Genomic DNA, 13,615 nt, shown 5'->3' with positions numbered 1-13,615 from the left:
CCTCCCAACAATCTTGGAAAAACCCCATAGAGAAACCATCAGGTCTGGGGGCCTTATCTTTTACCATATTCCTTACTACATCGTACACCTCGTCCTCCTCAAAAGCCCTCTCCATCCTAACTACATCCCCCGTCTCAATAGTGTCAAAAAACCAACCCATCAAGAGTAGGCCTCCACCCCACCTGCTTAGTAAGGAGATTCTCAGAGAAATCAGTAACATGATCTTTAATAACTTCCTCTTCCCTACACTCCATCCCCTCAATGTGCAGTACCTCTATGTTATTGTTTCTTCTATGCGAGTTTGCAATGCGATGGAAAAACTCCTTACTCCAATCCCTTCCCTTAACCATAATGCTCTTGAATTTTGTCACCAAAACATTTCTTCTTGTAAAATAATCCTCTCAAGGTCTGCGACCAACACAGTTCTTTGTGACTACTCCTCCTCAGAAGGTAGCCTTCCATCTTGAAGTCTATTTAACTCCTGAATCTCCAACCACTTGATATTTTTGTTCTCCCTTATGTCTCCAAACGACTGTTTATTCCACTCCTTCAGGTCTCTTTTTAAGGCATTCAGCTTGTTCGCAAAAATGAAACTAGGTGTACCATTGAACTGATAAGAAATCCACCATTGTTTAACCCTCTCCACAAAGCCTTCTGATTTCAGCCACATATTCTCAAACTTAAAGTATCGTCTACCACTATGAATGCCTCTGTAATCTAGCAAAATAGACCAGTGATCCGAATTTAAGCACCAAACGCTTTTGCCATACCTCAGGAAAATGGATTTCCCACTCAGGTGAAATTAAAAAGCAATCCAAGCGAGACCAAGTCTGGTTATTTGTCCAAGTGGCTGGACCCCCTGCGAGAGGAAGGTCTATCAAATTCAAGTCAAAGATACACTCTGAGAACTCCACACTTGCAGGCCTCACTCTTCTTCTTCTGAAAATTTTACTTGGAAATCTCACAACATTGAAATCACCCCCAATACACCATAGAAGATCCCACCAACTATGTACCCCTAGTTCATCCCACAATAATCTTCTGTCAACATCTAAATTTGGATCATAGACACCTGCAAAAGCCCATAAGAAATCATCGAACACACTTTTAAAGGAGCACGCTATCATATATCTCCCTATAAATTCATACACTTTCTCCACCACCCTCCTATCCCACATCACCACAATTCCTCCCGATGCCCCTATAGAGGCCAAGTAAACCCAATCCACATGAACACCGCTCCATAAACTTCGCACAATCTTTCTATCTATCATTTTCAACTTCATCTCCTGTAAACACACAATGTCCGCTTTTCACTCACGAAGCAAGTGCCGAAGAGTGGCGCTTATCTACCTCGTTAAGCCCACGCACATTCCAAGACACAATCTTAGGCTTCATTTGGGTACAGCCAACCCCTTCCCTTTTACCCTACTCCTACTGGAGCTTCCCTCCGAATTCATCGACCATGCCAATTTTTTCAGCTCCCAGTTTTTCTTCGAATCCCCTTTCCTTTTTTGTTGATGTCCAGCTTCCATAGCAGTTAACAATGCTATGAACTGCTCTTCATACCCTTCACAATTAATCCCCACATAATGTTGGATCTCTTTCACCTTATTTATGACCCAATCTGAGGCTTGGTTTGGATAGCAGTAGTTTAATGGAATAGGAATCCCCCTCCTATCAATCTGAAAATTCTGGAACTCTTCACCCACCAAAATCCCTTCCAAGCCCACCTGATCGCAAGCCTGAGGGAGAAAAAAGTCATCCTCCACCGAATGCATAAGCTGATCGCAAGACTGATGGAGAAACAACTCATCCTCCACCGAATGCATAAGGTCGACCGAATCATCCAACTCCTCAGCCACCTCAAAATCCTCATACAACTTGATGGACAAGTTCGCCGGAGCAAAACCCACATCTCCTACAAACATTGGCGACGTCTGAGCTTCCTTCGGGGGAGAGAAATGCGATCCGAACTCCACCAGCATCTTTTGCGCACAGCACACTATCTGCCCATCATCGGCGACTTCCATCCCCTCTGTCGGCACCGTCTGTGCAACCTTCACCTGATCCTCCGTCGATGACACACTTTCCAGCAAGAAGCCGAGGCTATGTAACTCAGCGGTACACACGGGATTAGGGCTCTTGCTGTCTCGTGGACCTTTCGTGGGCTCAGGTAGGCTCGCCCCATTCCCAGACCCATCACAATGGGCCCTGGGCTTAGACGGCCCAGTCCCATCATAGAAACCTGAACACGACCAAGCCTTCTGCCTGGCTTTAGACCCGTCTGACGCCAAAAAGCCCGAACTTACCAACTTTAATTCTCAGTTGGGCCTCACTATGGGCTTTTCTAAGCCCATCTCCCATATCCTTTCGTTTGCCTTTTAAGTTCCCCTTCTCATCCCTTACCTTAAACAGACCGACAGACTCGAGTACTTCAGCCATGTCCTTCTGCAGCATCTGTAACTGCCCTTGCACCTCCAACAACGTCCTACGTACCTCCCATGCCTCCTGACATGCCACAGAACTTCTGCCATGTGAGTGGCTCAACGCACCATACGGCTTCGACAGAGCTTCACGATGCCCAACTCCCTTGACAGAGCCCCTCCTGCCACCATCACCCTTCCCCACCATGTTCGGCAACGTCGAAGAGAGCACCTCCTTATACGACCGTGTTTGGTGCCTCAACTCCCCCTTGACAGCATTCAACTGACCTCCACCAAGAAGCTCCTTTCTAGGCTCAAACAGCACCTCCCGCATCTTCCTCCACCCCCAACCATTTTCACCTTCTGGAATGCACAAGACATTCCTTCTCCCCCGCTGGTTATACTCAGCAACCTCAAGATATCTTCCTCTACGATTTGAGCAACACCAGGCGATAATACTACAATATCCTTCTCTAGTTGTTGAATACACCTCCTTTCTTCCTCCTTTCATGCTCTCCTCTAACACCTTCCCAAGCCACCGCACTGAAGATGGACCAAACAGAACCACATGTTCTGACTTCCAGTTTCTTTCGGTGACTCGCAGCATTCCACCCCCAGCCTTTGACAAAATAAAACATTTGGATTCAATCACCACCTCTACAGGATAACCCATCTTAATCACCACAATAACTCAAAATCCAGTTATCATAGCACCTTGTAATAGACTTTAATGGCATAACCGTACATGATTTCCCGGTATCTTTAGATGCTCATGCATAGGAGTTGTTCTTGTATATGTCCCGTGTACTTGGCAATGCCCATCTTTAATAAAGCTCTTATTTAAGAATACTGACTCAAAAATAACACAGATTTGTGCAGTGAAGGGTTATGCCAGGGAGGGTGGTGGATATTTTTGAGTGCTAGAGAGGGTGAGGTCTCAAGGGTAACATCCATATAGTTGATGTGTGGACAATGATTTCTCTTTGTATCATGCGGTGCCGACGGAGAGAAATGGTCCGTGTTTCAAAGACTAGGAGTGTTCCTTGGATGAGCTTAAGAGATTCTTTCTTAGGCTTTTGTTATTGATTGGAACTAGTTTTTCTGATATGCTTGTATCAATGTCTAGCTCCCACTTGTTGTTAAGTGTTTTCTATGATCACTATGTACGTGGGTTACACCTACTTTTCTGTCAATAAAATTTTATTTTTCCTATAAAAAAAATATTCAAGAGCACCTAAAAAGAACATACCTAGCTTTAAGAAGCAATAGGATCGTGAAGACTTCAAGACTATTGTATCCTCGATCAACAAAATCCCCCTAATAATAAATTAGAAACATTTAACAATAGAGCAAATGAGCAAGTGACGTGAGATGGTGCAATTAAAAGTCGACACAATTTTCAACAAAAAGGAGGAACCATACCATAAATATGTAATTTGTTTCCGGTACATGACCTCCTGTCTGGAAAAGTTTCATTAGATCGTGAAACTGGCCATGAATATCACCACAAACAGTGACCGGACTATTGACAGGCTGCACATTGGACTCCTCAATAAGGATCTCTTTGACCTGATAATGGTAACAACTATGAACTTCTTCCATAAATGATAACGTATAAAACGAACATAGGATGGTGACTACCATCTGTATGTTTGTTTCCATGAACACTCATATTTACCATAACTGAAAGAAACAAGATCAATTCAACAAATCCTTTCAATTAGGCAAACCATCTGTTTGTATATTTGTTTCATCATAAACATCAAGTAGAATATAACTTCACAGATACAAGAAAAAAGAAAAAGACGGAACCACCATCTAACTAGGCATGTTCAGATAGTAAATGAACACACAAAGTGACATAATCAGGGAAGTATGATTTATATATGACAATAAATTCTAGTTTAATGCTTCCCTGCTTTGAGATAGCATACAAAGCGATGTATGACGGATACTTGTGAGTTGGTAAGCACTGCTTTATGCTATCAGTGAAGCCTCACATTATTGGAGACAATTTGAGTCAGAAGGAACTCTATCCTAAAGATTTTGTAAGCAATCACACAACTGTCATAAAAGATGTCCGTTGCTTGGCTACAAGAAAGCGTCCTTATGACTTTACTAGGCAAGGATACAGATTCACTTGATGGGCAGAAATCTTTGCTGCTCACTGTGTTTACCTGGAGCCAGTTCATCTTTATTTTTAGACCTATATATCTCAAGTTTTCCAGGAAATAGGCATTCAAGAAATCAATGAAATGCAAATCGACTGTCCCTCTAAAAAACCAAGAATCAACTCAACGATTAATGAGATATTTTTTCATATGTTAAAGAATAAGAGGGGGCCACATTTAATTAATTAGCATGACGGAGGTCAAATTTGCCAAAGCATTCGCGACCCATATTTACAAATAGAAATATGGGATTCTAAACCCAAACTCGCTATAGGCAAAAATATAGCCCTCGAATGATACCCATTTTCTTCTTTTTCTTTTCTTTTCTTTTAACAAGAAGGCGATACCTAGTTTCTAAAACAGTTGAGTTCATTCATTTCAAAATAATATCGGATGCTTCACGTAAGGCCGACAATTTGAGTCGAACGACTATCTTCTTAGAATTGCGAGAGTATAAAATTAACAATAAAATATGTCCCCTTTTTCTTTCAGCAACCAAACATATTGTAAGGATTCAACTTTGCACGCTCAGTTTCTTCTCTTAAAAAGTGAGAAACTAAGACCCTAATAATATCGAGATACAACGTAATATATGTCCATATACAGGTGGGTGGGTGTGTGTGTGAGAGAGAGAGAGAGGGAGCGAGAGCGAGAGCGAGAGAGAGAGAGATTTAGAAAAGGAAACGGCAGATTTTTTTTTTTGGGGGGGGGGGGTGTTGAATACGCACATATTCGCAGAGGAGCTGAAGTTCGTCTTCCAACAGATGCTGACCCTCTTTCACTTTCGAGATCCACTGGTCCAAGTCCATCTCCGATTCTCTCTTCTTCTTCTTCGTCTGTATTAGGGGGGCTTAGGTTTTTCTCGATGAAGCGAAGGCAAGAAGAGCCGCCCGATATGAACAACTCAATTTTCCAAATATACAGATCTGCCTCTACCTATAATATACTACACATCCGTGGTTTTGTTATTTTACTTTTCTTTTTCTTTTCTTTTTTTTCCCGGCCTTAATTCATGCGAGTTCTGCCTTTTCTTTGTTTTTTGTCATGAAATTGGGAAGGCTTATAAATAAAATAAAATAAAATAAAATAAAATGAAATTGGACTAGACCATTTTTATATTTTAAAACTCGATTTAAACTAAACCGAATTTGTATATATATATATATATAATTTTTTATATTAAGTATAATTTTTCTATTATTATTATATATTTATATTTAATATAACATGAAATCTTAATCTTATTATTCAAATTTTTTAATCTTATAACATAAAAATAATATACTAGTATAATTAGACACTAATTATGCTATTTTAATCTTATTATTCAAGTTTATTAATCTCATTAATATGTTAGACACTACTTATATTATACTACTATAATTGAACATTAAAGAATTAGTAATTGTTAATAATAAATACTAAATTTTCACAATTAAGTTTAGTATTAAAAAAATTATAATATTAAACATATATAGTGTCATACGTGTAAATGATAAACCGGAAAATTGAACAAGACTGAAACCAAAAAATCAAAAGTTTTGATTTTGGTGATGAATCGGTTTGTATCGATTCTTAAATTTCCAAAATTGATATATACTGGTTTGGTTTCAAAATTTATCCAAAACCGAACAAAACTGAACTGGTTACATTCTTAGAGACAACAAATATTATTAATCAGGGGTATACATGAACTGATGGAACTGGCGGGCATCGATTGGAATAGCCATCAGAGTCATCAACGTCCACTGGTTCGATTCCGGTTTGAACCTAGTTCAAACCGACGAATCTGCTGATATAATATATATATATATTTTAAGTAAAACAATGACCCTTCATTTAAGTAAAACGACATCGTTTTAGTTTAGGTTTAATTCTCCCATTTCTCTTATTCTTCATTTTATTTGATTTCTCTCTCTCTCTCTCTTTCTCTTATCGCGATGCCAAGCCATCTCCCTATCAGTTTCCAACCATTTGTGATGTCGAAGGGAGACTGACGACCGACTAGGGTCACGCCAAAACCGACGCTACTGATTTTCTCCCCCTTAATTAGCCGGTTCTATCAGTGTATAGTAGTTATCGGTGAGGTTTGAGTTTTGGATCAAAACCGCACCGATATCATCAATTTACACCCCTCTTATTGATGTAATTTTACTGTACATGTGGGTTGGCAATATATATATATATATATATATATATTTCTCGCTCGTTTATTGGATGGTAATTTATTTGAATCTCTATAAGAATTTTAAGATTTTAAACAAAGAAGTAATAAATATATAAATAGATATCAAACAATAAATTTTTGAATTTTGATGTCGTTTGCTACTGAAATATACTATTTTATCTCTTCAACCAAAGATTATAAAGTTAATTTCATTTCGATTTGTTTATTAAATAATTAATTCATAAATACAAAATTGATTATTAAGAAATACAATTATAACGTTTCAATGTAAGACCCAAAATTATATGATTTATACTCCAAAATGACTAGTCAATGATATAATTAGAACTTCATTGTGATTTTTCATATGATAAATATAAGGATAGATAGTGTATGAGATCCTACATTACTTGAAAATAAAAAATTATTACTCTTTATAAGATTCTAGTTTATTAAGTATAATAAAAAGAAAACATGTTTCTAATGCTATATACATGATTTGAATCCTTATTAATAATAGTTGCTTATATATAAAAGATATTTAAAAATTTGTAGACAAAATTATATAATATATATAAAATTTATTTTTCTAATTAAAATTAAATAGTTTATAAACAAGTTTTTTTCTGAGAACAAATATTTTAAAAATAATTATCTATTCTATAAATAAAAGAGGCTATAACTTTGTCAATAGTAACTTTTGTTTGAGTTTATACTTACGTTTTTGTCCTCGGTTGCATAATTAATTTTGTATCCTCTAATTCGTCATTAAATAGTTAAATTTTTGTTATTTTAATATTAATTAAAATATAATAATAATATTAATAATAAAATATTAATAATTACAAATAATCTAGATTGAAGATTTGGTTTATTGAACTTTTGTGGAAAAAATTAACAACGTGAGATATTTTTTATATTTCTTCTTAGATTTAAAAATACTCGTGTGTTCTTATATAATATTATTTGAGAAAAATAAAAATTATTTTTATATTATTTTTCATAGTAATTCATGAAAATAAATCATAGTTATTGGACTAATAATATCTTCATTTTACAAAATGAAATTATTATTTGTAGGTTCCAATTTATGCATAAGTTTATAATTGGTATTTAATTTATCGTATATAATTTAGTTTTTTGTGGTAACATATTTCATATTAATATATTTGTAATGCATTTTTTAAATTTTTATTAAAAGAATCGATTACAACTTTTATCCTTTAAAAAGTTATTTTGGTAAGAACATGTTTTTATTTTTTAAGATGGATATTGACCCTAATTTTTTATTCTTTTATAGACCTTTTGTAATCTTATATTATTAATTTTTTCATTTTATTTTCTTTAGGAACTTGGTTTCGGAATTTTATTGTAACCACATGCTCTATTTGTATACGGTATTCATTCGCTATAAGTGAGAATTATCAATAAAATTGGAGTACCTTTATTTTCTTAAAAAAAATATCGATATTACAATTTTAAATTTTAAAAGAATAATAATGTGTTTAAATTCCTCATTCATTTTACAATCATTCTCTTATCATCTCATGATGCGATAATAAATAATTAAATACTATTTATTATATTTTATTTATATGTCTATCATTTAATGACATATCAAGAAATGTTAAGAGGGTAATAATAAAAATGATGATATATAAATTTTAAAATGAAAATATTGTCTTTAAATTTAAGGAATAATATTTTATTACTATAGATATGGTTTCAAAAAGTAATAACTGTCTCTTCATGTTATTTTTCATAATAATCAACTAGATATATAAATAATTAAAAATAATAATATTTTATTTTTATTCTTATAAAAAAATTATTATTATTATTTATATATCTATTTGATTTTATAACTAGAGTCGTGCTAGCGTGTCGCTCAGTTTTGACTGTTGGGTGTGCCTGCTAGTACAAAATTAATTTCTTATTTTTATATTCTTTTATTTTTTTTTATTTTTTAATATATTTAAGTATTTTTAGAAAATAAAAAATATTTTTTTAAAAAATAAAAAACATATTAATGCACTAAAAATTATTTTTTTAATTATTAAATAAAAAAATTAAATACATAAATTATCAAAATTAAAACTCAAACCACATTCTAACATCTTCCATATATCTATTGGAGCAATCGTGTCATATTATGATTTTAATATAATTACTTATAAACATTTGATTTAACGTTTGATTTGTCATCTGTTTACATCTGCTCATTCCACCTGTACTCGTCCTCGCTACCGCTGCCCGAAAAACCACGTGTAAAAGCAAAGTACTTTTCAATGTAGCTGCCCAAAGCCAAATCATTTGAATCGAGAGAAACCATGGCCATGGGAGGAGACTCTTCCTCAAAAGATGGTTCATCCATTGACTCCTCCAACATTGGTTTTCTGGTTTGTCTCTCTTTTCATCTCTCTCTTTCTTCGTTGTTCTTTTATCCTTTCGTGGTTTCTTTCTTTTATTGATTTATATCTCGCTCTATCTCTGCCGTTTGAATTTGATTTTTGTAGAAATTGTTATTGTTCTGGGGTTGTAAATATCATGGGATTTTTGCAGCTATTGAAGAAACACGGTTGGAAAGAAGGTACCGGTCTTGGTGCTTCCGAGCAGGTTCTTTCGTTCGTTCTTCTTCTGTCTTATTTTTTATTTTTTCAAATTCGAAAAATCATTGTTGTTTATTCGCTTCCTTGAAAATGCATTTTGAGATGGAGTTCCAATGTTCTATAGCTGGGGAAGAAAATTTAGAGTTCTAGGTTTAAGCTGGCTGGAAAAGATTGAATTGTGGTAAATAAAAGTTTGCTAGAAGCTAGAATATGGTAGCAGGTTACTTCAGTGTTTTTCGGGTTGGTAGGATTATAGTTTTGTGGTAGGAAAGGTCAGGAAGATTCCCGTGCACTTGGGCTTTTGCGTATTTATACGATCAATAAAATCTTATTTACTGATAAAAAAAAAGTAAAGGTCAGGAAGTTTTGTTAGTTTAAGGTTTCATTATCGTGTAACCAATTAACAGTAACCCACCCGAGATTAGAAATATTAGAAGTTGTTGGTTTTGTGGGTTTGAGAGCTAATAAAAATTATAAAATATTGGTTTTGTTAGGGTTCTTATGCTTTGGATTTAGGGTTTTTAAGGTTTAGAAATAGATGTTTGATTGCAGATTCTAAAGGATTGATTAGTTGCAGAAATTTTTTTGACTAGTAAGAAAATTTATTGATCCTCATAATTAGACATAGCCAAAGTATACATGTAGTATACAAGAGAGAAACACCTAATTACAATCTACGAGCTAGAAAAAGCAGCATAAAAATCATTAAAGGTAATCCCCTCCAATACAATAGCCTTAGCCTAAAGTAACAAAGAATGGAAAAATAAATCTCTAATCGCCCCCAATGAACGTTCTATATTTTCAAAACAACATCCATTCCTCTCAATCCATATGTACCACAAAAGAGTTCACACCTAGATAGATAGATTTTAGGCTTCACACCTAGATTCCTTGGGTTCATGCCCAGAATTTTCTTGGCTTTACCCTTTCAAGTAGGTTTGCATTTCACAAACCTCAGAAAGGTTTGTGGCTTTTAAAGTTTTACCCAAAACAATGAATACAGGCAAGTGAAACTCCTTTAAGGGAATTGGATTGAATCCATTATGCAACAAGCTTAGATGTTCTTCTAAGCTTGGTTTGTTTAGGTATTGAAATTGTCAAAGGGCTAAAATGAACCAACTGCAATCAAGTTTCATGTATAGCTAAAATGACATTTCCTCCCCTATAATAATGGGTGAATGGTGAGGTGAAGGGTTCAAGATCTACCAATTGCGTGTATAACTTAATTATCAGAGAAAGAAAAAAACTTCACCTGTCGTTTCCTAATGCCAGCCAATAAATATTTGATACACTAGTGTTTAAAGGAGTAGAACAGTAGAATATTGGTGAATGGATCACGCCAAAAGGCCATATATGTGGGTGTTGTGCTGTTGTTGACACGTTTATTGCCGGAATTGGTCATGTTGGAGCTTCCTCTACTTTTTAGGTGCTAAGAAATTACAAGTATGACTTTCCTTATGCAGTAGCTACACCATCAGTGTTAGTCTTCTTTTGGAATGTTAGTTTTCTTTCTTATAATTTGTAATTTTTATGGGCTAAATTACATACAGTGGGTTGATGATCTTAAAGGCATGTGCACAGTTATATGCAATTTTTTTTATAAGGATAAAATTTTATTGATTGAACAATATGCATAACTCTAGTACAAATTTAAAGGCACCATTTCTTTGATCCTTCTTTCCATACCTCTTTGTTCAGCTGGTCTGCACCTCTTTTTTCTGTTCTTTTTTTTTTTTTCACCCTGTAGCGTCTTTACCTATAATCCCAGTTTCTGGGATGGAAAATGTAATTATTTTCTTTATTGTTTAAGCAGGGTAGGTTGGAGCCTGTACAAGCATATTTGAAGAATAATAAACGAGGCCTGGGAGCAGATAAAGTGAAGATGGTAGCCAAGAAATCTTATGTCACTGCCGCATCTAACGAGAAAAATGACCAGGTGAATTGCTTTATCCTAAAATTTTATTTATTTATTTCTTTGTTCACTTTTATGGTTCATTTTTTCTCTCTCTTTTTGGTCTGTGGGAATTGCTAACCGTGAAAAATATATAAAAATGTTATTTGAACGAACCTGATCTCAAAAATCCAGAAAATAGTTCTAGAATGTAGGGTTGTTTTTGGCAAAGGGAAATTTGTTTATATTGATTTGTCAAGTACACTCAAATATGCTTTTGTGGCAGGAGAAACAGGCTTAAATGAGGGGTTGATGGTAGAAACTGTGTCAGTAGTTAAAATTTTGGATGCCAATTATTTTATTTTTTATAAATAATAAAACTTCACTAAAAAGCGCAATAGGCCCTACCTGAGTACACATGATGCATACAAGAGAGTCCACTATATAGAATGGCATGATCGTACATGATTTTCTTGTATCTTTAGACTCTCATGCATAGGTGTTGCTCTTGTATATGTCCTGTGTACTTGGCTATGCATATTTTAATAAAATTCTTATTTACTGATAAAAAAAATGGAGTCCACTATCTAGAATGAGGAAGAAATACGAGAAAATCATGAAATTTGAGCTAATTAAAGTCTATAGAAGCTATCCAAAGGAAGAGATTATTGAAAAAGAAAGTTTTGAGCTCCTCCAACGCCTGTTCACAGTCCTCTAAATAAAATTGCTTTCCCTCTAAATACATCATATAAGGCGATTGAATGACAAGTTGAATGTTCAAAAAGGAACTCTGTGTTTGAGATCCAACACTTCCCTACATCCTACAAGGAGCAATAGAGGAGCTGGTTGCTCTCCTTCCTAAAAGTTTCCGTTATATGTTTTTATACAAAATTTGGCAACAATTTGATCTATCCATCCCTCAGCTCAATATTCCTAGCAAATTTTCACATGTGAGGAGGGTCCATTTTGTGGAAGTTGGTTGAGTATAGATTCTTGAGATTACACTATCTAGACCACAGAAAAATAGCTTATCCTCGGTAGAAAATAATGCTCTCCAAATTTGTTTGGAACGTAATTTGTTGAGTCAAATTAAGTAAAACCCTTTACTGTTAAGATCTTGTCGTTCTTTTTTCTTTTATTTTTTATGTTGTCTTGCATGGTTTCATGGGTTTGCTGTTTTGGACAGCTGGGTGGTCAGTTCTAAGTTTTATTTTACCCATATTTCTTTCAAGGCATGTTTTGCAGTTGGATCTTCATTTCCATTGACTTTTTTATTTGCACAGGTCCGAGGGTTATAACTTTTTTTTTTCTTTCGTTTTCTAAATAACATTTGTTTCGATTTTTTTTTTTTAAAAAAACTTTATAAACAGTAAAGGCACTTTAAGAACGGCTCAGTTTGGATTGATTGAGAAATACTCTCAACCCATCTCATCTCATCTTATATCATCATTATAACTTTTTTAAATTCCTTCACAAAATACAATAAACAATTCAACATTTTCAAATTTCAAAATAACAATAATATTAAAAAATAATATTCTAACAATATTTTATTCAACTTTCATCTCAATTCATGTCATCTTAACTCACTATCCAAACCTAACATTGAAGTTGTCAATATTGGATCCGGATCAAATATTGGACTAAAAGTTAACTTTTTGAATTTTTCAAAAAGAAGAAAAGGGAATGAATAAAAGAAGACTCTTCACGGTCTTACTTACTGGTGCTGGTATATGTACGGATTGTTAGAAGATGCTATTCTGCCACTTTGTTGGATGGTTTTGAGTTATTGGCTTACAATTTCGAAGCGATGGCTAGTGACAGATTGTGATTAAATTGCAATGCGACTGATCAAATTGAAATATTCGACTTACAGCTTTTGGCCTTGATTATTCTAATTGCTTTATCTAGTTTTTTTCCTCAAACCGTTCTATTCCATTTCCTGCAAACTACTTATATCATTGCTAATCTAGGATCATTTGCCTTTGAAGAAATGCAAGACGCTCTCGAAGAGAATGAGGAAGATGCAGGAGCTGGAAAAGCAGTTGCAAGAGAAGGAATTTGAGCGGGCCTTTTATAGGGAGTTTTGGCCAGATAATGTTTGATGGACAACGATCCACTTGCAACCATTTAACAGCTCATTTTATAATCAACCAGTGCACTTTATTGAAAATAGTTTTAATTTTACATAACTACCTTTTATTTCAAATAGAATTGTAAAGAATAGTAGAAAATTTGTATAACCATGATTTTCCTGGTTGCATGATGTATGCACAACATTAGATTTATTGCTCTCTCTTGTCCCTAATTTAAAGAGGGTCCCCAACCCCCGGATTGAATCTCAGAACTTC

General features: G+C 34.5%; 2 protein-coding genes across 3 annotated transcripts in view; one reads left to right on the top strand and one right to left on the bottom strand.

The window, feature by feature from the left end:
• LOC109002920 (phytochrome-associated serine/threonine-protein phosphatase) overlaps positions 1 to 5,526 on the bottom strand; it is a 29,490-nt gene extending 23,964 nt beyond the window's left edge. Inside the window, exons 1-3 of the mRNA XM_018980847.2 lie at positions 5,326 to 5,526; positions 3,849 to 3,995; positions 3,676 to 3,743 (exon numbers count right to left, since the gene is read on the bottom strand). Coding sequence (XP_018836392.1) covers positions 3,676 to 3,743; positions 3,849 to 3,995; positions 5,326 to 5,406 — 296 coding nt within the window. The 5' untranslated portion in view covers positions 5,407 to 5,526. The remainder of the gene's footprint in view (positions 1 to 3,675; positions 3,744 to 3,848; positions 3,996 to 5,325) is intronic.
• A 3,441-nt stretch (positions 5,527 to 8,967) lies between these two features.
• Positions 8,968 to 13,608, top strand: LOC109002937 (G patch domain and ankyrin repeat-containing protein 1 homolog). 2 transcript variants are annotated; one of them, XM_018980877.2, is made up of 4 exons: positions 8,968 to 9,163; positions 9,327 to 9,380; positions 11,187 to 11,309; positions 13,256 to 13,608. In XM_018980877.2, exons 1-4 carry the CDS (start codon positions 9,095 to 9,097, stop codon positions 13,367 to 13,369), a joined length of 360 nt encoding a protein of 119 aa, XP_018836422.1. In that variant the 5' UTR covers positions 8,968 to 9,094; the 3' UTR covers positions 13,370 to 13,608. The 2 variants fall into 2 exon arrangements, with proteins under 2 accessions (XP_018836422.1, XP_018836413.1); XM_018980868.2 differs by having other exon boundaries at positions 8,991 to 9,163; positions 13,238 to 13,608.
• The last annotated feature ends 7 nt before the right edge of the window (positions 13,609 to 13,615 follow it).

The sequence above is a fragment of the Juglans regia genome, chromosome 15 (genome assembly GCF_001411555.2).
Source record: "Juglans regia cultivar Chandler chromosome 15, Walnut 2.0, whole genome shotgun sequence".
Taxonomy (NCBI): domain Eukaryota; kingdom Viridiplantae; phylum Streptophyta; class Magnoliopsida; order Fagales; family Juglandaceae; genus Juglans; species Juglans regia.
The sequence above is the reverse complement of the archived record's forward strand: the minus strand, read 5'-3'. Positions and strand labels throughout refer to the sequence as shown.

Bases quoted from the DNA above. Each gene is read 5' to 3' on its own strand.
- LOC109002937 (XM_018980868.2), top strand. From the start codon at position 9,095: ATGGCCATGGGAGGAGACTCTTCCTCAAAAGATGGTTCATCCATTGAC. The intron at 9,164-9,326 runs GTTTGTCTCTCT...GGATTTTTGCAG, and splicing joins CCTCCAACATTGGTTTTCTG to CTATTGAAGAAACACGGTTG. The intron at 9,381-11,186 runs GTTCTTTCGTTC...TTGTTTAAGCAG, and splicing joins GTCTTGGTGCTTCCGAGCAG to GGTAGGTTGGAGCCTGTACA.